General features: G+C 37.4%; 1 protein-coding gene across 4 annotated transcripts in view; it reads left to right on the top strand.

Moving 5' to 3' along the window:
* Positions 1–24,461, top strand: part of LOC135100963 (integrin alpha-5-like) — an 89,984-nt gene that overhangs the window by 34,355 nt on the left and 31,168 nt on the right. For all 4 annotated transcript variants that reach the window (XM_064004596.1, XM_064004582.1, XM_064004602.1 and 1 more), the window contains 4 exons: positions 3,143–3,270; positions 8,679–8,851; positions 11,578–11,705; positions 24,235–24,303. In XM_064004596.1, coding sequence (XP_063860666.1) covers positions 3,143–3,270; positions 8,679–8,851; positions 11,578–11,705; positions 24,235–24,303 — 498 coding nt within the window. The remainder of the gene's footprint in view (positions 1–3,142; positions 3,271–8,678; positions 8,852–11,577; positions 11,706–24,234; positions 24,304–24,461) is intronic.

Below are 24,461 nucleotides of genomic sequence, written 5' to 3'. Positions count from 1 at the left end.
TGGGCCACCTCTCTATCATGTATAGCACGAGAACAAGCTGTGTTAAACCAAGGTTTAGAAGGTTTAGGACAAGAAAAAGAGTGAGGAATGTACGCCTCTATGCCAGACACTATCACCTCTGTTATGCGCTCAGCACACAAAGACGGGTCTCTGACACTGAAGCAGTAGTCATTCCAAGGAAAATCAGCAAAATACCTCCTCAGGTCCCCCCAACTAGCAGAGGCAAAGTGCCAGAGGCACCTTCGCTTAGGGGGATCCTGAGGAGGGATTGGAGCGATAGGACAAGATAAAGATATGAGATTGTGATCGGAGGAGCCCAATGGAGAAGAAAGGGTGACAGCATAAGCAGAAGGATTAGAGGTCAGGAAAAGGTCAAGAATGTTGGGCGTATCTCCAAGACGATCAGGAATACGAGTAGGGTGTTGCACCAATTACTCTAGGTCATGGAGGATAGCAAAGTTGTAGGCTAGTTCACCAGGATGGTTAGTGAAGGGAGAGGAAAGCCAAAGCTGGTGGCGAACATTGAAGTCTCCAAGAATGGAGATCTCTGCCAAAGGGAAGAGGGTCAGAATGTGCTCCACTTTGGAAGTTAAGTAGTCAAAGAATTTCTTATAGTCAGAGGAGTTAGGTGAGAGGTATACAGCACAGATAAATTTAGTATGAGAGTGACTCGGTAGTCGTAGCCAGATGGTGGAAAACTCGGAAGATTCAAGAGCATGGGCACGAGAGCAGGTTAAGTCATTGCGTACATAAACGCAGCATCCAGCTTTGGATCGAAAATGAGGATAGAGAAAGTAGGAGGGAACAGAAAAGGGGCTACTGTCAGTTGCCTCAGACACCTGAGTTTCAGTGAGGAAAAGAAGATGAGGTTTAGAAGAGGAGAGGTGGTGTTCTGCAGATTGAAAATTAGATCTTAGACTGCGAATGTTGCAGAAGTTAATGAAGAAAAAGTTGAGGGGGGTGTCAAGACACTCATGGTTGTCGACAGAAAGGCAGTCCAACCTGGGGACATTTATGGTCCCCTCCCCAGATGGGGACTCCGAGGCTGGTGTAGGAGTCGCCATGATGACTTTAAAATTTTTGAGTGAAGGGTGTGTGTGTTATTAGGTGCTTGTAGTTTTGTGTGGAGGAAGAGAGTTGTCTTTAGAGGGCAGGCTGTGACTGCCCCCTTGTGTTGTGAGACACAAAGGGAAACGTTCAGTGAGGTCACAGCTAGGTTTAATGATAAGTTCACAGCACCCCCTGAACAGTGCTTTAGACCTCACTGGGAGTAATTATCATTTCGGCAGGTGTCTACTGCCTCCTCCTATATAAGTAGTAGTATTGGGCTAGAATATTATACTGGGTGTTCTAAAAGTAAGTCACTTTCTAAGAACTTTTATATCAAGAACTACAAATGGAAGCAAGATGAAACTTGTACCATTTAAAAGTTAAAATCATCAGGTTTTCTTCTTTTAATTTGGCAACCATTGACAACACTATGCTAGGTTGTGTTTGGCAAGAAATGGACTATCGTTTAGATGTGTTGTGTAACCCACGGTATGCACATTGAACATCAGTAAGAGTAAAGAAAAATTAATTTTTTACACTTCTGAGTTCAATTTTTTCAATACAGAAACGTAAAAATATTTGCTTTCAGGAAATATAAAATGTGTTTTGATATCTTCCATACTCATTAAGATTTAAAGTGTCATAATTTGACATACACTTTTGGAACACCCAGTATCACACCATATAGTATTTTTAACCTATGTTGTTTGTTCTTCAGTTATCATAATCATGTATATGATAGAAATGACCTACAGATGCATAAAATTTGCAGAGAAGAATTATTTGAAAGTTACAAATACATTCTTCCAGTGTAAGGCAAGCAAGAAAATGGAAAAAGAAAAAGCCCAGATAGTAAAATGAAAAAATAAGATCACTTTAATTTTTATAGACAAACCAAATATAACCAGGAATGTAGCAATATTTAATTAATTAAAATCTAGCAATGAGAGGATGATAAGATGTAAGGCAGCACTATATCTAAAGGTTGATTGAGAGTAAAATTGCCAAGAATGAAGAAGCTAAATATCTTAAAGTTAAGACTAGAATCCTAGAATAAGCATTAAGAGCCAGCATCTTTAACACTGTCTATTGATCCCATTCAAGGTCTTCCTCTTAGCTTCACACCTTTCAGCCGAATCATGCTCTCTCCACTTTTTTAATTCCCAGTCTGTTGAGAACCAAATCTCAATGCAGGTCAGTGTAGATGGGTAATGCTCATGCACTCAACTGACTACTGAGCTACTTATTTCATTCTTCACTTGATTGCAGCTTGCTATAGTATTGTAAATGTTTTTTGCATCTTACTTTGACTACTCTTAAGAGATTCTGGTGATAGTAATTGAGATTTTTAAAGTGTTTTTTGACACTTGCAATAATTTAGTTAAGATTCTGCATTGTCAGTGGACGAAAACACTCCTGAGAACTCAATTAATTATTGCTGTGGCCTTTGGAAATAATCCTAATAACAGAGTAAAGCTTCTAAGAATCTGTGTTGCATGTCCTGCTATCTTTGGCAGTTTTCATGTATACTGGTGTGCTGAACTTCCTTTCTGCACACTTCTGCCCCTCTTATAATTGAACTGCACTTAACTTTCTGCTCACAACTCTATTATTTCCACTTTTCACATACAGAAATTGACCAGATTCTTCATTCCTTCATGTCATGAATAGATATTTATATACTTTTCTGTAACTGAAATGACTTTAAGAGAGGAGTATTGAGGCACATAGGTATTCATGTTTATGATCTAAAAACATCTGTTATTTGTTTGTGCAATTATAAACAAATCATGCTTTCACTATACACTTTTTAGTATTCACCTTTTTATGTGTAAATTACTTTTCACACTGGCATACATTAACATTCAGAAGTTTCAACAAGTTGCTCTGTTTATAGTATGGTGACACTTAAAACTGCTGGTTAGTCATATTTCAGCTGTCACCTCAGGTACCTGTCAGTGGTTGGCTTAGTTAGACCACATCTCTCCATGTCTTGCTTTTCCAGGTACTGTTCTATATTCCAGTTGAGGATAATTTAGTCACTGAAAGCTAATTCATTTGGCAGATTTGTATTTATTTTTCTTCCTTGCAGATGATAAAAGCAGCACCAAAGCAATTTGGATTTGGTTCATCCATTGCACAGCAGCTGCCAAGTATTGAGGGGCAAGGATATGATTTAGCCATTGGTGCTTATGGCTCTGATACAGTTCTAGTTTTCAAGTAAGTGTCTGGACTGTGATTTGTCAGTGTAATAGCCATCTGTTACTTGTCATAGGCAAGCACCTATAGTATGCTAAAATCTATTCTGTTGAAAGTTAATTTCCTACTTAAAAAGTAGTACACTTTGCTGGAATACCTATCTTATGCATTCTTTCAGAGATTGAATTTGATTTGACAAATGAAAAAAAATTGTGAAAAAAGTGGATTTTTCTTATGATGAAAAATATCTGGTGAAAGATGTCACAAAATAGAAGGAAAAATTAGGAAAAAAAAAATAGAAATCAACATTCGCTGTCCTTCATAAGCTATATTATATGTTGTTGGGACTGTAGTGATCTTAGACATGGAGAACATAATGGCTCACAGCAGGGAACATAACAGCTCAGCTTACTGTAGTGCTTATTGTGTGAAGGTCAACTGCAGTTCTGTGCATGGGCAACAGTGTGTGTAGTTCTCCCTGCCTTAATAGTCAACATGACCACTGACCTTTAGGTTTACATTGGATTCCTCTTACACATTCCTTTCTCATATTTTCATAGAATTACATACCATATAGATGATTACATTGCAGAAATAAGGTCAACAGTGCATTAGAAAGTAGGAAATTGAATTACTGAAATAAAGTTAATAAGCGTGTATAGTGAACAATTTACTCGTCTTTCTCATTTCTATGCACTTTTATAAAAGCTGCATTTCCTCAGGTTAGTGGTCTTATCAGAGAACAGGATGTACAAGCATATGAGTAATACAAGTATGAAAGTGAAAGAAAGAAATAAGAACATGCTCCAGGGTCATGTAATTATGGATAGAAAAGGGGAAAGAGCAAGAGTGTATGAATATTTTACCATAGACATTGAGACAGCATGTCCAGCCATTACTGTAATTATATTACACTTGTAATGATAGTCATATATATCATCCATTTACCTTATTTGCAGAATAGTTATCAGAGGATATCTTCTGATCAGTATCTTAAAAGTCTCACAAAGTGTTGTCCTAAAAAGTTGAAAGGGCTGAGTTGACATGTAAGGAAGGGAGAAAAATCATCAGGAAATAAGATCAATTAGGTATCATAGCTTCATCATTGCATCATAGATTGTGCTCAGATTAGATTAGAGTAAACATACTAGAGAGTAAAGTCAAGGAATGATAGGTAGAAGGCTATTGGTATGAGAGACAATTAAGTAAAACTCAAGGATTTTATTACATTTCTTTTTAACATCAGGCAAGAAGTCAGGTATATATTCTGATAGAAACAGGATGAAGGAATTCAACTAATAATACTGACTTGAATATTACTGCTATAGATCATTGTTAACCCTTAAACAACAGGGTGTATTGTAACTTGGTCTCCATATACAGGATAAAATAGAGTTTTCAATATGAGAAGATATTATATATCTAAAATATCTGCATGATATTTTAGTAACAGAGATAATGAAAATAAACTTGTATTTTCTGTATGTGAACTGAAACAAAATCTACGGTCAGAAAAAGGAAGAAAAGATTTCTGGGCATGGTGATGTGCCGTGCTGCAGGAAGGCTCGATGCAGCAGGGAGATGTTCCTGGTGAAGAGAGGTTTATTTATATTGCTTTTGTTGCTGTAGTCACATACACACAAGTTGCCCTTCTAACACATCTTGTTTTCCTTGAAACACTGTTCTTTCTGTTTCTTCAAACTGCTATTATTCCAGACATTGCTCTCTCTCTCTCTCTCTCTCTCTCTCTCTCTCTCTCTCTCTCTCTCTCTCTCTCTCTCTCTCTCTCTCTCTCTCTCTCTCTCTCTCTCTCTCTCTCTCTCTCTCTCTCTCTCTCTCTCTCTGTATTTACCTAGTTGTGGTTTATGGGAGGGGAGTAATCTCATAGTATCCCATCTCTATATCTATCCAGTTTGGTCTTAAAAGCATGGACAACGTCTTCACTGAGTTCATTCCATTTGTTCACACTTATGTGAGGAAAACTATACTTCTTGATGTCTCTTCTACAGTTAACTTTCTTCAGTTTCTTACTGTGGCCCCTTGTACTCTGTGTATCTAAATTTATAAAACATTTTTGTCCACATTTTCCATACCATTTATCATTCTATAGATGTTTTTAAATCTCTCTCTCTCCTATTTTCAAGGGTAGGAATTTCCTGCATTTTTAATCTCTCTTCATAGGTTGACTTACTCAACTCCAGAACCATCTTAGTGACTGCTCTTTGTACTCTTTCTAATTTTATAATATTTTTCTTTGTATGAGGAGACCACACCACTGCTGCATATTCCAATCTTGGTCTTATCATAGAAATCAACAACTTTTTTTATCATTCCTTCATCCAAATATGAGAATGCCATTCTTACTCTTTTTAACAAATTCATCATCTCTCCAGTAATTTTATCAATGTGTCTGTGTGGAGTCAAATTTTCAGTAACTGTTACTCCCAAATCCACTTCCTCTTTTGACTTCTTTAACTTCACATCATCCATCTCATAATGATATTGTATTCTTTTCTTACTCTTATCAAACTGCATTACTTTACATTCACTTAAATTGAATTCCATTTGCCAAGATTTACTCCATCTGTGTATCTTATTTAAGTCATCTTGCAGTAACATACAGTCATTTACATTTTCTGCCCTTCTCATCAGTTTAGCATCATCTGCAAATAAGTTCATATAAATATCTATTTCTTCATTTACGTCATTCACATATATTACAAACATTATTGATCCCAACACTGACCCCTGTGGGACACCACTAGTTACTTTCAGCCAAGATGAATTTTGGGCTTTTATTACAGTTCTCATCTATCTATCATCCAGATAATCCTCCATCTACTCCAGCAGTCTTCCTCCAATTTTTCCATAATTTTTTTATCATCCTTAGCAATCTTTGGTGTGGTACTTTGTTCAAGTCTAAGTAGACGCCATCCACCCATCCATCTCTCTCCCACACATTATCGACTACCCTTGAATAAAAGGACAATAAGTTCATGGAACATAATCTTTCCCTTGTAAATCCAAATTGACAATTTACTTAAACTTTATTGCTTTCCAAGTGTTCCATCCATCTTTCTTTTATTATTCTTTCACACAGTTTTCCTACAACACTAGTCAAGGATACTGGTCTATAATTTAGTGGGTTTTCCTTATTTCCTCCTTTGAATATTAGTGTGATATTGCTCTCTTCCAATCTTTTGGTACTCTTTCCTGTGATAGTGATGTCACCACTAGACTGTGAATTTTATCAGCCAGTTGTTCTCTACATTCCTTCAATATCCAGTTTGATACCCCATCTGGATCAGTTGCTTTATTTACATCAAGTTCTTCCATCATCTTAAGTATATCCTGTACTTAGTATATTCCTCACCAACTTATCCCTTCCAGCATCAAACTCCCCTTCCACAGTAAATACCAATCTGAAACTATTGTTCATAACCGCCATGTCTTGTGCATCCTTGTAGATTTTTCCTTCAACTTTCATTCTTGATACACCTTCCTTCTTCTTCATCTTCCCATTAATATGTCTAAAGAATAGTTTGGATTCATTTATACACTTATCCGTTATATCTCTATCATGGTTTCTTCTCTCCATTCTTATTATCTCAATGTACTTGTTTTTAACATCAGTATATTCCTCCCATCTGCTCTCAGTTTTCCTCTTCTTCCATCTATTCCAAGCATTTGACTTACAATTTATAGCCTCTTTGTATTTTGTATTGAACCATTCTTGACCCTTTCTAAATCTTGCTCCTCCTCTAGGTACAAATTTCTCCACAGCAGAATTGTATATCCTTATAAATTCATCACATTTTTCCCAAACATCTTCTGCATCTTCAAAGTCTTTCCAGTCCACAGCAACAAAGTACTTTCTTGATTTTTCAAAGTCAGCTTTACTATATTTAAATATTTTCACCTTATAATTTTCTTCAATAATTACATTTTCATTTTTCAGATTAAATTCTGTCATCACATGATCACTTTTACCTAGAAGGCTATCATAGTGTATATTTCAATAATTTCCATGTCCTTGGTGAACACTAAATCAAGTCTTGATGGTTTATCTCTTCCACTAAATCTGGTATCATAATCATTGAGTCATCAAGTTTCCCACTGCCCAGTTTAATAGTCTATTAATCCGTGAGTTCTCACTTCCAGTAGTTGGCAGTGTCTCCCAATTTATCTCCTTACAATTAAAATCACCAACAATAACTATATCACTACTTTCTATCATTATCTTTTCAAGACCTTTTAACATTTCTACCAACATCTCTTCATGCTCTTCTTTTTGCCAAGCATTGGTCATAGGTGGCACATACATTCCAATATCATTCATTATCCTTCCATTTCCACTTCTAATCATCACTTGTGGAATTTCAGACTTGTCTTCACTTTTTATTACCTTCTCCACTTTAACACATGTTTTTAGTCAGAATGATTGCTCCACCTCCTCCCTTGTCACTTCTATTTTTTATCCATAAACCATATTTATCATCACCAATGTCAGGAGTTCCACATTCATTTTTCCATTTTGTATCACTTAATACAACAACATCCAGTGCAGTTCTGCTTAGCAACTCATTTAATTCCATTTCAGTTGACATTAATCCATTTACATTAGTATAACATACCTTACTTATTGTTTGATGTAACATTTCTTTATTCTTATATCTCTTACTCTCCTGAAAAACTTATCCTCCTCCTCCATTCTTTGTTCGTTTTTTTTTGTTTAGCCTAATTTACTAGCTCTTTTTTGCTTCAACTTTTCAGTCTCATCCATATCCCTGTTTATCCATGCATTCCTATATTCTTCCATCTCCAGACAACCTCCAAGACCCATTAATTAGAAACAAGAACAAGCTGATAAGAGAGAGAGAGAGAGAGAGAGAGAGAGAGAGAGAGAGAGAGAGAGAGAGAGAGAGAGAGAGAGAGAGTAATAATAATAGATAATAACTACTACTACTACTACTACTACTACTACTACTACTACTACTACTACTTATAATAATAATAATAATAATAATAATAATAATAATAATAATAATAATCATGCACACACACACACACTCACACACACAAAGATCTCAGTGCTGCCGTACTATGGCATTTGTGGCAGAAAAGCACATAGAAAGCACCCGACCTGGCACGTCATATGAGTTGCCAGAGACCTCCTCCATAGCTCCATGAGTCACAATTGAGACCTCTCTCCCAGGAGAGAATCACTTGTCTCCCCAGTGATTTTGTTGCCACATGTCTCCAGAACATCAGAGAGGAAAATGAGATGCCTGAATTCAAAACTCTAGGTGCAAAAAATCATGCCTTAATAGATGATCACCATTGCAAGTGAACTGCCAGCGTGCACCTGAATAGAAAATCACAGCTGTTTAGGGATTAATGCTTCAACAATTAATATTTCTGTATTGCAGATCTAAAGAAGTGGTGGATGTCATCTGGAGTATGACATTCATTGGGAAAATCGATTTCAGTAAAGATGAATGTATCTGTGAACAATTTCTTCGGCTGTGTCCCTGTATTGACTTGGAAGTTTGTCTGATGTACCACAAAAAAAATGTTAAATATGAAGACAATATAAAATTAGGTAAGTTTAAAAATGTTCTCATAGAATTCAAAACATATTTTACATGTATAGGAAAGTGTCCATAAGTCAGAATTTCATACATGTCAGCATGGCAACAAAATATTCAATTAAAAAAAAAATGCAAAAAGGCAATATCTGTAGAATAGAAAACAAAATTTACTATACCAAGTTTTCTTCACCTATACCAACACTTCTATATCCCACTAAGTAGAAACTGCTGAGTAGAAACATGACAATTAGTCTTAAACAGTTTTTTTATTTGTAGGGGGAGTTTCCAAGAGTTTTTATAAATATTTATGTGTTGGAATTTTGATAAGTTGACAAGGGCCAAACTCTTATTGTACTGGCTTATAGAAGTTTAATTGTAGTAGTCAATAGACAGCACCATAAAAAATGTGCTTATTATTGCAAGAAATTATACAGATTTTGTGTTTAAATGAAGTTATTAGAAGAAATATGATGCTTGCTTTAAGGAAGTCAGTCAGAAACTCGTGCACAAATAATCATTATTTTATTCACTATACAGTTTAAGATAAGATTGTGAATTTAGGAGAATCTTTCAACACTTCTAAAATAGATAAATATCAAGAACCTGCATGCAGAAATTCTGCATCAAATGTCTTAAAGGGTATAATGCCCCACTGGAACATCATGAAACCATGTGTTGTGACATGTAAGCTGAGGCTCTGTCATAACAATTACAAAACTATAATAGACACAATTTGGTTATTGGCCAGCAGCTTTACAGTAAAAGCTTTAACAGTAAAAGTAGAACTAGACTGTAGTCTAGTTCTGCTGCTGTAGAGGGTGAGGATCCATCACTGGCAGTGCTGAGTGATGTATGCATACTTAAGCCAATAAACATGTCTACTTGTTGAGGCATTTTCCAAAGGCAAAATAGAAATTATGATGCTATAAAGCCAAAGTAATGGTCATCACTTCGTACTTTCTCATGCTTTTGAATGCAACCGCTCACAAAGAGAGTGGAAAGACAAACATGGTGGTGTAGAAAAATACTCTTTCATATTATTTTTTTACTATGTGCTTTAGGTCGCTAATTGTTATCACTGTAGAGGGGAGAGAGAGAGAAGAGAAAGCAAAGGGAAAAGAAGAAAAGAGAAGAGAAGAGAAGAGAGAGAGAGAGAGAGAGAGAGAGAGAGAGAGAGAGAGAGAGAGAGAGAGAGAGAGAGAGAGAGAGAAAAGTATAAACATGTGGAGGGTGCCTCTCTATATTGGCCTTGTTTCCCATGATGTCTCAGCATGAGACCACAACACCCATGCTCCCCTCCCTCACATGGAGGCACCCACATCGTAGTACACATGGCGGCCATAAGGCAAGGAGGTTTAACCAGTCACCTGTCATATATTAGACCCCAACACACATTGTAAGCTTGTTTCATTGTAAGCTTGTTTTTTGGTCTACATATAAGAGGAATTAATATAATGTATAATGTATCCATGATTGATGGATATGTCGGGCTACCTACTAATGTTGTATGTTGTATTTAGCATTGTTTAGCATCATGGTAATATTGTGTGTGGCATGTGGCCAGCACTTTCATTGTACTGAGCATAAGTGAAGTGACGAGTAATATTGAATTAGATATAACATTGCATAGTAGATTAGTATTCTACAAAGAGCAAGAAATTTGTCATTTATCATATGTTACTGTGGAAGTAGACTGTCATGATTGATTTATATGCATCCTTACAGGTTTTGACCATATAAAATAAATATTCATGTCAATGTGATGAGTCTGCTGTCAATCTTAACACTGTTATTCCTTTCCTCTCCTTCTCAGTTTAGTACTTTATTCATATATTCCAAGTTTATAACAAAAATATTCTCATATACACCACTCACACCATCATACCCATGGGTGTTGCAGTTAGCAGTAGAAACTACACGTGACAGCGGAAGATTGTGGCACTCCAGTGCAATTTTTAAACTTGTCACATGCCAGTACCTTTGGGAAGTGTCAAAAGATCAACTAACTTTTGGAACTATTTAAAAAAAATGCCAAAATATCAGATTTTCCAAAATGTTGATGCTGAAAGATGGGACTTTGCTGTATTGGTTTTAGGATTGATAAACAAGATTCCAGGGATCCTTGCTCACTAGAGACAAACATGAATTATGTCATCTGTCTTGTGGGTTTTATTAGTTTTAAGGTCATTGTAATAACAATGGAATGCAGTAATGAATCCCAAGATGAGAAAAAAGGTTGGGTCCACTTGCCTTGAACTATGCAGTTTCTTGTATACAACTTTGAAAGTGTGTGAGGACCAGTTACCTTGTAGTCATCCTATATGTTTTGTTATGCCATATGAGTATTCACACTCTGAGTGCTTGGAAAAATAAATTAGCTAAACTCTTTAGGATTCCTTTGAGCTTAAGTACAATATTTCCTTTTATGTAGTGACTGAAGTTACCAGAAGTCACAGTGATGCAAAATATGCATAATTTTCCAAATATTATCCTGATCTATACAAATAATTATCTTGGATATGTATGCATTTGTGACAGGCTACTTTAAAACTGAAGAATTTTCAAACACTTGAGATTATAGTTTCCTTACATAAATAGACCAAAGATAAGTCATTCTTTAATGATAAAAAATAAAATAAAATGTGGATCAAAGGCAGAACATCTTTTAAATTATTTCTTTATTTCAATGTAGAATACATGTTTCAACTCTTGTTAATGTTTTTCTCTCTTTTTTCAGGCTTCAATATAACTCTCAGTACAGTGAATGATGAACTTTTCTTTTCCAATGAAAAGACTGAGCTTCAGGAAAAGTTTGAAGTTGAAGAAGATGAAAACAAGTGTAAGATATTGAGCGTCCTGGCAAAGGTCAGTGTACAGTGGGTATACTTTTGAAACCATGGCCAGGTAATTAGATGTCACAGTTGTTGGTCTTAGATATTGAATTCAAATACATAAATGCATATATGAGGTGTAATTGTAGCCACACCGGCAGGTCTTCATTAGCTCTCAGGTGATCTGTTTTACTGATCACACCCATCATTGTAGGGTCAAGGAAAGGCAGTTCTCTCTCTCTATGACGTTTATTGATGAGGTAGGCATGACTGTAAGAACTGTGAACAAGTTCTCGGTCTCAATTTCTTACAAAATAACATTATACACTGATATTAAACACTTTCAACATATTACAGTATTCATTAACAATACATGCAATCAACTTGGCACTATGACAATCAGATTTTACTACAAAATTAAATTATTTACCTCAGTCACCATTGTGCCTGTCTTTGTCTGAGTGCAACTTGGCCGTGAGTGACGCCCATAGGCGACCAGTGGGTTAACGACACTCTACTAACAAGTGAGCATCAGCTTTGGTGCTTAATATAGCATTGAATATTGATACTTACACATATTACACGTCTTCATGCAAATAGAAAACTACTGAACATTTCATTTATGATTACTGAGGAGTAATGACGTGAGGTACACACGCTTTACATACAGTAACAGTAGTCAAAAAGTACCCGACCTTGAATTTGTTAGTACAAAGTAATAATGCATGAGCAAAATCCTCATGGGTGGCTGCATCGTTACTGGGTATGTACAAAAATTTTTTTGCGTCTGTAGGTGGCACAAATTGTCCACAGTGACATGTTGAATACAGATGTGAAGTGTGTGCTGTGTGATTTTTTCTTTTGAGTCAAGATGACCAAGTGTATTGAACAAAGATACTGTATCAAATTCTGCCAAAAACTTGGTGATATGCAAGACCAGACTATTGAGAAGATTCAGAAGGCTTTTTGAGATGATGCTATGGGAAAAACACAAGTAAAGGAGTGGTACAACCAATTCAAAGATGGCTTCACTTCATTGGACAGTGAGCCATGTTATGGCAGACCATAACATGGAGGGGGCAGTAGACACCTGCCGAAACAATAATTACTCCCAGTGAGGTCTAAAGCACTGTTCAGGGGGTGCTGTGAACTTATCATTAAACCCAGCTGTGACCTCACTGAACGTTTCCCTTTGTGTCTCACAACACAAGGGGGCAGTCACAGCCTGCCCTCTAAAGACAACTCTCTTCCTCCACACAAAACTACAAGCACCTAATAACACACACACCCTTCACTCAAAAAATTTAAAATCATGGCGACTCCTACACCAGCCTCGGAGTCCTCCTCTGGGGAGGGGACCATAAATGTCCTCAGGTCGGACTGCCTTTCTGTCGATGACCCTAAGTGTCTTGACACCCCCCTCAACTTTTTCTTCATTAACTTCTGCAACAGTCGCGGTCTAAGATCTAATTTTCAATCTGTAGAACACCACCTCTCCTCTTCTAAACCTCATCTTCTTTTCCTCACTGAAACTCAGGTGTCTGAGGCAACTGACAGTAGCCCCTTTTCTATTCCCTCCTACTTTCTCTATCCTCATTTTCGATCCAAAGCTGGATGCTGCGTTTATGTGCGCAATGACTTAACCTGCTCTCGTGCCCACGCTCTTGAATCTTCCGAGTTTTCCACCATCTGGCTACGACTACAGAGTCATTCTCATACTAAATTTATCTGTGCTGTATACCTCTCTCCTAACTCCTCTGACTATAAGAAATTCTTTGACTACTTAACTTCCAAAGTGGAGCACATTCTGACCCTCTTCCCTTTTGCAGAGATCTCCATTCTTGGAGACTTCAATGTTCGCCACCAGCTTTGGCTTTCCTCTCCCTTCACTGACTATCCTGGTGAACTAGCCTACAACTTTTCTATCCTCCATGACCTAGAGCAATTGGTGCACCACCCTACTCGTATTCCTGACCATCTTGGAGATACGCCCAACATTCTTGACCTTTTCCTGACCTCTAATCCTTCTGCTTATGCTGTCACCCTTTCTTCTCTGTTGGGCTCCTCTGATCACAGTCTCATATCTTTATCTTGTCCTATCGCTCCAATCCCTCCTCAGGATGCCCCTAAGCAAAGGTGCCTCTAGCGTTTTGCCTCTAGTTGCTAGTTGGGGGGACCTGAGGAGGTATTTTGCTGATTTTCCTTGGAATGAGTACTGCTTCCGTGTCAGAGACCCGTCTTTGTGTGCTGAGCGCATAACAGAGGTGATAGTGTCTGGCATGGAGGCGTACATTCCTCACTCTTTTTCTCGTCCTAAACCTTCTAAACCTTGGTTTAACACAGCTTGTTCTCGTGCTATACATGATAGAGAGGTGGCCCACAAAAGGTACTTCCATCACCAGAATCTCATGCACTTTATATTTCTCCCCGGAACCATGCCAAGTCTGTTCTCCAACTAGCCAAAAACTCCTTCATTAACAGAAAATGTCAAAACCTTTCAAGATCTAACTCCCCTCGTGATTTCTGGCATCTAGCCAAAAATATCTCCAATAACTTTGCTTTTTCTTCTTTCCCTCCTCTACTTCAACCAGATGGCACCACTGCTATCACATCTATTTCTAAAGCTGAACTCTTTGCTCAAACCTTTGGTAAAAACTCTACCTTGGACGATTCTGGGCTTGTTCCTCCCTCTCCTCCACCCTCTGACTACTTCATGCCACGTATTAAAATTCTTCGCAATGATGTTTTCCATGCCCTCACTGGCCTAAACCCTCGGAAGGCTTATGGACCTGATGGGGTCCCTCCTATTGTTCTCCGAAACTGTGCCTCCGTGCTTGCACCTTGCCTAGTCAAACTCTTTCAGCTCTGTCTGTCAACATCTACCTTTCCTTCTTGCTGGAAGTTTGCCTACATTCAACCTGTTCCTAAAAAGGGTGACCGCTCTAATCCCTCAAACTACCGTCCTATTGCTCTAATTTCCTGCTTATCTAAAGTTTTTTAATCTATCCTCAGCAGGAACATCTATCACTTCACAACCTTCTATCTGATCGCCACTATGGGTTCCGTCAAGGCCGCTCTACTGGTGATCTTCTGGCTTTCCTTACTGAGTCTTGGTCATCCTCTTTTAGAGATTTTGGTGAAACTTTTGCTGTTGCCTTGGACATATCAAAAGCCTTTGATAGAGTCTGGCACAAAGCTTTGATTTCCAAACTACCCTCCTACGGTTTCTATCCTTCTCTCTGTAACTTCATCTCAAGTATCCTTTCTGACCGTTCTATTGCTGCTGTGGTAGACGGTCACTGTTCTTCTCCTAAATCTATTAACAGTGTTGTTCCTCAGGGTTCTGTCCTGTCACCCACTCTCTTCTTATTATTCATTAATGATCTTCTAAACCAAACTTCATGTCCTATCCACTCCTACTCTGATGATACCACCCTGCACTTTTCCACGTCTTTTCATAGACCTCCAACCCTTCAGGAGGTAAACATATCACGCAGGGAAGCCACAGAACGCCTGACTTCTGATCTTTCTAAAATTTCTGATTTGGGGCAGAGCAAACTTCGTATTGTTCAATGCCTCAAAAACTCAATTCCTCCATCTATCAACTCGACACAACCTTCCAGACAACTATCCCCTCTTCTTCAATGACACTCAACTGTCCCCCTCTTCTACACTGAACATCCTCGGTCTGTCCTTTACTTATAATCTGAACTGGAAACTTCACATCTCATCTCTAGCTAAAACAGCTTCTATGAAGTTAGGTGTTCTGAGACGTCTCCGCCAGTTTTTCTCACCCCCTCAGCTGCTAACTCTGTACAAGGGCCTTATCCGTCCATGTATGAAGTATGCTTCACATGTCTCGGGGGGTTCCACTCATACTTCTCTTCTAGACAGGGTGGAATCAAAAGCTTTTCGTCTCATCAACTCCTCTCCTCTAACTGACTGTCTTCAGCCTCTCTCTCACCGCCGCAATGTTGCATATCTAGCTGTCTTCTACCGCTATTTTCATGCTTTCTGCTCTTTTGATCTTGCTAACTGCATGCCTCCCCTCCTTCCGCGGTCTCGCTGCACAAGACTTTCTTCTTTCTCTCACCCCTATTCTGTCCACCTCTAACGCAAGAGTTAACCAGTATTCTCAGTCATTCATCCCTTTCTCTGGTAAACTCTGGAACTCCCTGCCTGCTTCTGTATTTCCACCTTCCTATGACTTGAATTCCTTCAAGAGGGAGGTTTCAAGACACTTATCCACCAATTTTTGACCACTGCTTTGACCCTTTTATGGGACTGGCATTTCAGTGGGCATTTTTTTTTTATTAGATTTTTGTTGCCCTTGGCCAGTATCCTTCCTACATAAAAAAAAAAGAAAAGAAAATCAGCAGAATTAATGAAATGATTGCAAAGGTTCGAGAAAAAGTTTGTGAAGACCATTGTATGGCTATTGAGGAAATTGTTGCCAAAGTTGGAATCGGCCATGGGTCAGTTCACTCATTTATAACAGAAGATTTGTTCATGAGGAGGGTGTCATACAAAAGTTGCTGTCTGACCAGCAGAAAGAAAACAGAAAGGAAATCTCCCAGGACATGATGGAGTGTGGTAGCTAAGATCAAAACTTCATGAACACTATCATCACTGGCAATGAGACATGGTTGTATGGCTATGACCCTGAAACAAAATTGCAATCATCCCAATGGAAGCATCCATCTTTGCCAAGATGAAAGAAAGCAAGACCGGTCCACAGCAATGTTAAACTGGTGATGACCTGTGTTTCTGACTACAGAGATATTGTGCATCATGAATTTTTTTTTTTTTTTTTATGTAGGATGGACATTAGCCAAGGGCAACAAAAATCCAATAAAAAAAAAGCCCACTGAGATGCCAGTCCCATAAAAGAGTCCAAAGCTGTTGCCAAAAATTGAAGGATAAGTGTCTTGAAACCTCCCTCTTGAAGGAATTCAAGTCATAGGAAGATGGAAATATAGAAGCAGGCAGGGAGTTCCAGAGTTTACCAGAGAAAGGGATGAATGATTGAGAATACTGGCTAACTCTTGCATTAGAGAGGTGGACAGAATAGGGGTGAGAGAAAGAAGAAAGTCTTGTGCAGTGAGGCCAGTGGAGGAGGGGAGGCATGCAGAAGAGCAGTTAGCATGAAAATAGCAGTAGAAGACAGCTAGACATTGCGGTGATGAGAGAGAGGCTGAAGACAGTCAGTTAGAGGAGAGGAGTTGATGAGACGAAAAGCTTTTGATTCCACCCTGTCTAGAAGAGTAGTATGAGTGGAACCCCCCAGACATGTGAAGCATACCCCATACATGGACGGATAAGGCACTTGTACAGAGTTAGCAGCTGAGAGGGTAAGAAAAACTGGCGGAGACGTCTCAGAATGACTAACTTCATAGAAGCTGTTTTAGCTAGAGATGAGATGTGAAGTTTCCAGTTCAGATTATATGTAAAGGACAGACTGAGGATGTTCAGTGTAGAAGAGGGGGACAGTTGAGTGTCATTGAAGAAGAGGGGATAGTTGTCTGGAAGGTTGTGTTGAGTTTTGGAGGAATTGGGAGTTTTTGAGGCATTAAACAATACCAAGTTTGCTCTGCCCCAATCAGAAATTTTAGAGAGATCAGAAGTCAGGCTTTTTGTGGCTTCCCTGAGTGGATTGTTTGCTTCCTGAAGTGTTGGACGTCTCTGAAAAGACATGGAAAAGTGCAGGGTGGTATCATCAGCATAGGAGTGGATAGGACAAGAAGTTTGGTTTAGGTCATTGATGAATAATAAGAAGAGAGTGGGTGACAGGACAGAACCCTGAGAAACACTACAGTTAATAGATTTAGGAGAAGAACAGTGACCGTCTACCACAGCAGCAATAGAACGGTCAGAAAGGATACTTGAGATGAAGTTACAGAGAGAAGGATAGAAACCGTAGGAGGGTAGTTTGGAAATCAAAGCTTTGTGCCAGACTCTATCAAAGGCTTTTGATATGTCCAAGGCAACAGCAAAAGTTTCACCAAAATTTCTAAAAGAGGATGACCAAGACTCAGTAAGGAAAGCCAGAAGATCACCAGTAGAGCAGCCTTGACAGAACCCATACTGGCAATCAGATAAAAGGTTGTGAAGTGATAGATATTTAAGAATCTTCCTGTTGAGGATAGATTAAAAAACTTTAGATAGGCAGGAAATTAAAGCAATATGACGGTAGTTTGAGGGATTAGAACGGTTGCCCTTTTTAGGAACAGGTTGAATGTAGGCAAACTTCCAGCAAGAAGGAAAGGTAGATGTTGACAGACAGAGCTGAAAGAGTTCGACTAGGCAAAGTGCAAGCACAGAGGCACAATTTCGGAGAACAATAGGAATGACTCTGTCAGGTCCATAAGCCTTCCGAGGGTTTAGGCCAGCGAGGGCATGGAAAACATCATTATGAAGAATTTTAATAGGCACCATGAAGTAGTCAGAGGGTGGAGGAGAGGGAGGAACAAGCCCAGAATCATCCAAGGTAGAGTTTTTAGCAGAGGTTTGAGCAAAGAGTTCAGCTTTAGAAATAGATGTGATAGCAGTGGTGCCATCTAGTTGAAATAAAGGAGGGAAAGAAGAAAAAGCAAAGTTACTGGATATATTTTTGGCTAGATGCCAGAAGTCACGGGGGAGTTAGATCTTGAAAGATTTTGACACTTTCTGTTCATGAAGGAGTTTTGGCTAGTTGGAGAACAACTTATATATATATATATATATATATATATATATATATATATATATATATATATATATATATATATATATATATATATATATATATATATATATATGTTACAGTCAAAACCCGGAATCAGTCAAAACTAGTTTTAACTAAACCTGGAATCAGTCAAAACTAGTTTTAACTAGGTATTTTCAATGTGTTGGTGAACAATTAGTATTACCTAAGGCAAAGCTAGTTATACCTTAATGTGTTTGATATAACTAGAAATATCAAAGTTTAACTAGTTAAATCTAGTTTTATCTGATCGTGTAAGTTAAAACTAGATTCAACAATGGTACTGAATGTCAAAAGTAGGTGAGGGATATGACCACTCGTTTGAGTACCTAGGTTAGGTTAGGTTAGGTTAGGTTAGATGGGGATGTTATGTTTGAGTTCCCCAAAAATGGTACCCAAACGAGCAATGGTACTCAAACGAGTGGTCATATCCCTCACCTACTTTTGACATTCAGTACCGTTGTTGAATCTAGTTTTAACTTACACGATCAGATAAAACTAGATTTAACTAGTTAAACTTTGATATTTCTAGTTATATCAAACACATTAAGGTATAACTAGCTTTGCCTTAGGTAATACTAATTGTTCACCAACACATTGAAAATACCTAGTTAAAACTAGTTTTGACTGATTCCAGGTTTAGTTAAAACTAGTTTTGACTGATTCCGGGTTTTGACTGTAACATATAATATATATATATATATATATATATATATATATATATATATATATATATATATATATATATATATATATATATATACTTTAAATGATTGTTTAAATATGTTCTGTTACAAAAAAGACTAGTACCTGAAATCCAGTCAACTTTTAGTCCAATAATGCCCTTATGCAGTACAGTGGTGATCTGCTTTAATGAACATATAATTGTTTCCATAATGTCATCCTTTACAGTGTTGTTTGCTTATAGTAGCATCTATTGAAATTTATGTACCTATAACTAACACTATATATGCAAGTCATTATAAGTCATGTAAGAAGTTGGCTGCACTGCCACTACCACCATATTCAGTATACAAAGGGTGTTCAAGTTGCAAAGGAGATGTGTTCTGGAAGGTTGCTTGTAACTCGTTTTGCTTGCAACTCTTCATCACAGTTTTTTGGCACCATTAAAAAAGTATATTGTACATTCCACAAACAATGCGATGTTGCAACAGAGCTTGTCTTACTGCTAGCAGAGATGAAAAGGACTGGCCCATATTCTTCAGAAAGATATGAAATATATCATAACTTAGATGTGTACCATAACTTAGAAAGGCTATCATAAGTCATTTGTCATAAGTCTATCATAATCGTCTTGCCATATGTAGTGCTTAGTTATTTTGAAATACTAAAAGACAAAGTAAAAATTTTTGTTTATAACATTTTATATGTTTTATTAATATTTCTTGTGTTTTTATGTGTTTGGGGAAGAGGCACAGTGGATAAAATAGTGATCCATTCCTTGAAATATTACATTAAATGCAATCCCATTAAAGCATCTGAGAATAAACAACCATTTGAGATGTTGGTGAGAAATAACATGCAAGGAAAACCTTTAAAACAGGTTAGTTTTTCAGAATGTAAGACTGCTTTTTAGTAATATTCAATCCCATTGTAACTCACTAGAACTGAGGCACAGCAGATGCACATGAGAAACTGAAACTGCACACGAGATCAGTATCTGGAAGTTTATATTGAATAATGAAAACTAAAAGAAAAAATTACTCAGTCTTTTATAACACTGACAAGACTACACTTCCTATTTGACTGTGCTGGAGGTTGGAATTTGCCACTTCATAAGCCCTCTTCACACCCAGAAATCCAACTCCCACAACTCTAACTAGACAGAGACACAGTCCTTCTTTCTTTTTTATGTATTTAAGAGTTATTCTGATGATTTCTGTGTCACTAGGAACATTCAGAATGTCTCTCTTGGATAGAGTATTCCTTCCTTGGGGATGTTGTTGTTGTGTGGCAGCCATCTCCACAGTGGGAATGTCTGTCATTAGCAACAGGTTTGACCCTGCCTTAGCAGCTGTGTGGATTTATGACAGACACACAGTTTATGATTAAAAGTGTAATTTTTTCCTCCTTATGAAATGTTTTGTAGCAAAGATTTGCAAGGACCACAGTGTACTAGGTAAATATGTGTAGCACCAGATTTGAACTTATGGCACAGAGCACAATTTCATTTTGCAAGTAGAGTGCTCATATCTCCGAATGTTTGTAACTCATTACCTCAGAACTCAGACACTTAATGGTAAATGGTTTTGCCAAATTCCCCATTACAAAGCTGTGAAGCTATATTATATTGGACAAATTCATACAAATGATGTGTTTTCTTCAGAAGTGAGGCAGGTGGTGCCAGCAAAAAAAGAGAAAACAATGGATGAAATTGGGAGCATTTCAGAGTCTGGGCCAACGCTTACCTCACTGGGACCTCAGGGCATTCAAGATTTTGCTGTTTTTTTTTTTTTTTTTTTTTTTTTTTTTTTTTTTTTTTTATATACATAAGATGGCCACCAGCCAAGGGAAACGGAACTGAAAAAAAAAAAAATCCCACTTAGGTGCCAGTCCGTAAAGAGATGTCAGGAGAATCACCAAAACTTTAAGGATAAGTGTCTTGAAACCTCTCTCTCTTGAAAGAGTTCAAGTCATAGGAAGGAGGAAATATAGAAGCAGGCAGGGAGTTCCAGAGTTTACCAGAGAAAGAGATGAATGATTGAGAATACTGGTTAACTCTTGCATTAGAGAGGTGAACAGAATAGGGATGAAAGAAAAGTCTTGTGCAGCAAGGCCACTGGAGGAGGGGAGGCATGCAGTTAACAAGATCAGAAGAGCAGTTAGCATGAAAATAGCAATAAAAGATAGCAAGAGATGCAATATTGCAGCAATGAGAAAGAAGCTGAAGACAGTCAGTTAAAGAAGAGGAGTTGATAAGATGAAAAGCTTTTGATTCCACCCTGTCTAAAAGAGCATTATGAGTGGAACCCTCCCAGACATGTGAAGCATACTCCATACATGGATGGATAAGGCCCTTGTACAGAGTTAGTAGTAGGAGAGTGAGAAAAACTGGCGGAGACATCTCAGAACACCCAACTTCATAGAAGCTGTTCAAGCTAGAGGTGAGATGTGAAGTTTCCAGTTTAGATTATAAGAAAAGGACAGACTGAGGATGTTCAGTGTAGAAGAGGGGGACAGTTGAGTGTCACTGAAGAAGAGGGGATAGTTGTCTGGAAAGTTGTGTCAAGTTGATAGAATTGAGTTTTTGACAGCTCTTGCTTGACAAGGAGTCTGCTGCCTTCAAATATCTTCAAGACTTCTTTCCTAAGCTTTCAGAAGCAAAGGTGAAAGCTGGTATCTTCATTGGATCACAAGTAAGGAAAATTATGGAGTGCTCAGAATTTTTACAGAAGCTCATTGCTGTAATACAGGGCTTTTTTTGGCAGCAACAAAGCTGATAACTATAGGGAACTGGTTAATGCTTTAGTGAAAAGCTATGGTGAAATGGCTTGCAGAATGTCCTTAAAGATCCATATCCTAGATGCTCACCTTGAGAACTTCAAGTTGAATATGGGAGCATGTTCAGAGGAACAAGGGAAGCGCTTCCACCAAAATATAATGAACTTTGAACAGAGATATCAGGGATCCTTTAATGAAAACATGATGGGAGACTACATTTGAGGGCTCATTTGTGAAAGTGATTTGTTGTATTCATCCAAATCAAGAAAAACTTCATTTTTAATCCTAAAAATTAGTTTCATCAGTTTAATTTTTTTTTTTTTTTTGCCCTTTGTCTAAAAAAAGGTGAAAATAGTGAAATTTAGTTATTTTGGGGCAAAAAAATCATTCTAAAAGTCACAAAAGCAAAATTTGACAAAAATAATGGACATTTTCTATTGTTTTGCAATGAAAAGAGAACTCTACCACAGCAGCAATAGAACAGTCAAAAAGGAAACTTGAGATGAAGTTACAGAGAGAAGGATTGAAGTTGTAGGAGGGTAGTTTGGAAATCAAAGCTCTGTGCCAGATTCTATCAAAAGCTTTTGATATATCTAAGGCATCAGCAAAAGTTTCACCAAAATTTCTAAAAGAGGATGACCAAGACTCAGTAAAAAAAAAGCCAGATCAACAGTAGAGTAACCTTTATAGAAACCATATTGGTTGATCAGATAGAAGGTTGTAAAGTGATAGATGTTTAAGAATTTTCCAGTTGAGGATAGATTCAAAAACTTTACATAAGCAGAAAATTAAAGCAATAGCATGGTAGTTTGAGGGATTAGAATGGTCACCCTTTTTAGAAACAGATTGAATGTAGGCAAACTTCAAGCAAGAAGGAAAGGTAGATGTTGGTAGACAGTTGAAAGTATTTGACTAGGCAAGGTATGAGCATGGGGGCACAGTTTTGGAGAACAATAGGAGGGATCCTATCAGGTCCATAAGCCTTCTGGGTGAAGGGGCTGGGAATTGTGGTTGTAACAATATATAAATATATACAAAATGAGATGTTTATTATTGCTAGAGCAAGTGATAACAGAAACAATAGTTATTGACAGCATCACCTGAATCTTGTGCACTTTATATTTCTGCCTGGAACCATGCCAAGTCTGTTCTCCAACTAGCCAAAAAACTCCTTCCTTAATAGAAAGTGTCAAACTCTTTCAAGATTTAACTCCCCTCATGATCTCTGGCATCTAGTGAAAAACATCTCCAACAACTTTCTTTCTTCATTTTTTCTTCCTTTATTCAAACCTGATGGCACCACTGCCATCTCATCTATTTCTAAAGCTGAACTCTTTGCCCAAACCTTTGCTAAAAACTCTACCTTTGATGACTTAAGGCTTGTTTCTCCCTCTCCTCCATCCTCTGACTACTTCATGCTACCCGTTAAAATCCTTCACAGTGATGTTCTCCATGCCCTTGCTGGCCTAAACCCTCAGTTCTCAACACATGCCATTCTTCTAAGCAAGTATTTTATTCAAAATACTTCTACAATTTGTGTAGTAAACACTTAAGCTATTCCTCGCCTTCTCTGAGCTAGTTACCTTTCTAGATTTAACTAATTTGTCTTTCATTTCATCCTCACAACCTTTTGTTCCCTCCTGTCTGGTGAAAAAGGTGCTGGAGTGTAGTTACCTCCCATTCGAGTCCTCCGGCCAAAACTATATATATATATATATATATATATATATATATATATATATATATATATATATATATATATATATATATATATATATATATATATTCTACTTTGTTTTTTTATTTTTGTTTTGTTTTGTTTCTCTTATTTCAATAATAACAATGAACATCTTCTACTGGGAGTGGGAGGCATGGGGTGATTGATTGGCTTGCTATCAAAGATGGCCTTGGGTCTGCTGGTCACTCATTTGCTGCAATCTCTCTTGTGACTTTTACCTCTGAACAACATGAAGGTTAGATAGAGAAAGGCACTGTCAAATTTTTTGCATCTCTATGATTAATAATGTAGCCTTAAAAGACCTTTCTTATTCCTGTTCAGGGCAATTTTACACAGAGAGAAATTCTTGATATAATGTAAGTAGTAACTCAGTTTCAATCTTTGGGTCACTTGCTTAATTTATGTCAGGAGCACATCAAGTACATATGTCATGTCTGGCAAGGGTCAACTGTATTTTGAAGAGTAATATTTACTGATGAGCATAGTTTAAGAATGATCAAAGAAGAAATGATTACTCAACAATCTTAGACATTTCTTTAATTATTTATAGAATGATATTTGTATTCTGCACTCTGTATATATTTTCTTAATTTAGAATGTCTTTTTTATCTTATCTTACAGCCTGGCATTGAAGAGATAAGATCGTTCACCATTATGGGACATGTGAATTTCAGCAAAGAGGAAAAAAGAGTAAGATTTGACATTCCAAAATTTTATGCATTATCTTATTCTTTTGTAATTCATATATGGTAACTAACAACTTAATGTCACTGAAGGGATTTTATTAGAGCTATTTAACTTACATTATCACATATTTACCACATTTTTTTCTTTTGATGAAAAAAAAA

This window comes from Scylla paramamosain, chromosome 1, assembly GCF_035594125.1.
Source record: "Scylla paramamosain isolate STU-SP2022 chromosome 1, ASM3559412v1, whole genome shotgun sequence".
Taxonomy (NCBI): Eukaryota; Metazoa; Arthropoda; class Malacostraca; order Decapoda; family Portunidae; genus Scylla; species Scylla paramamosain.
This window is presented reverse-complemented; position numbering and strand designations above follow the sequence as displayed.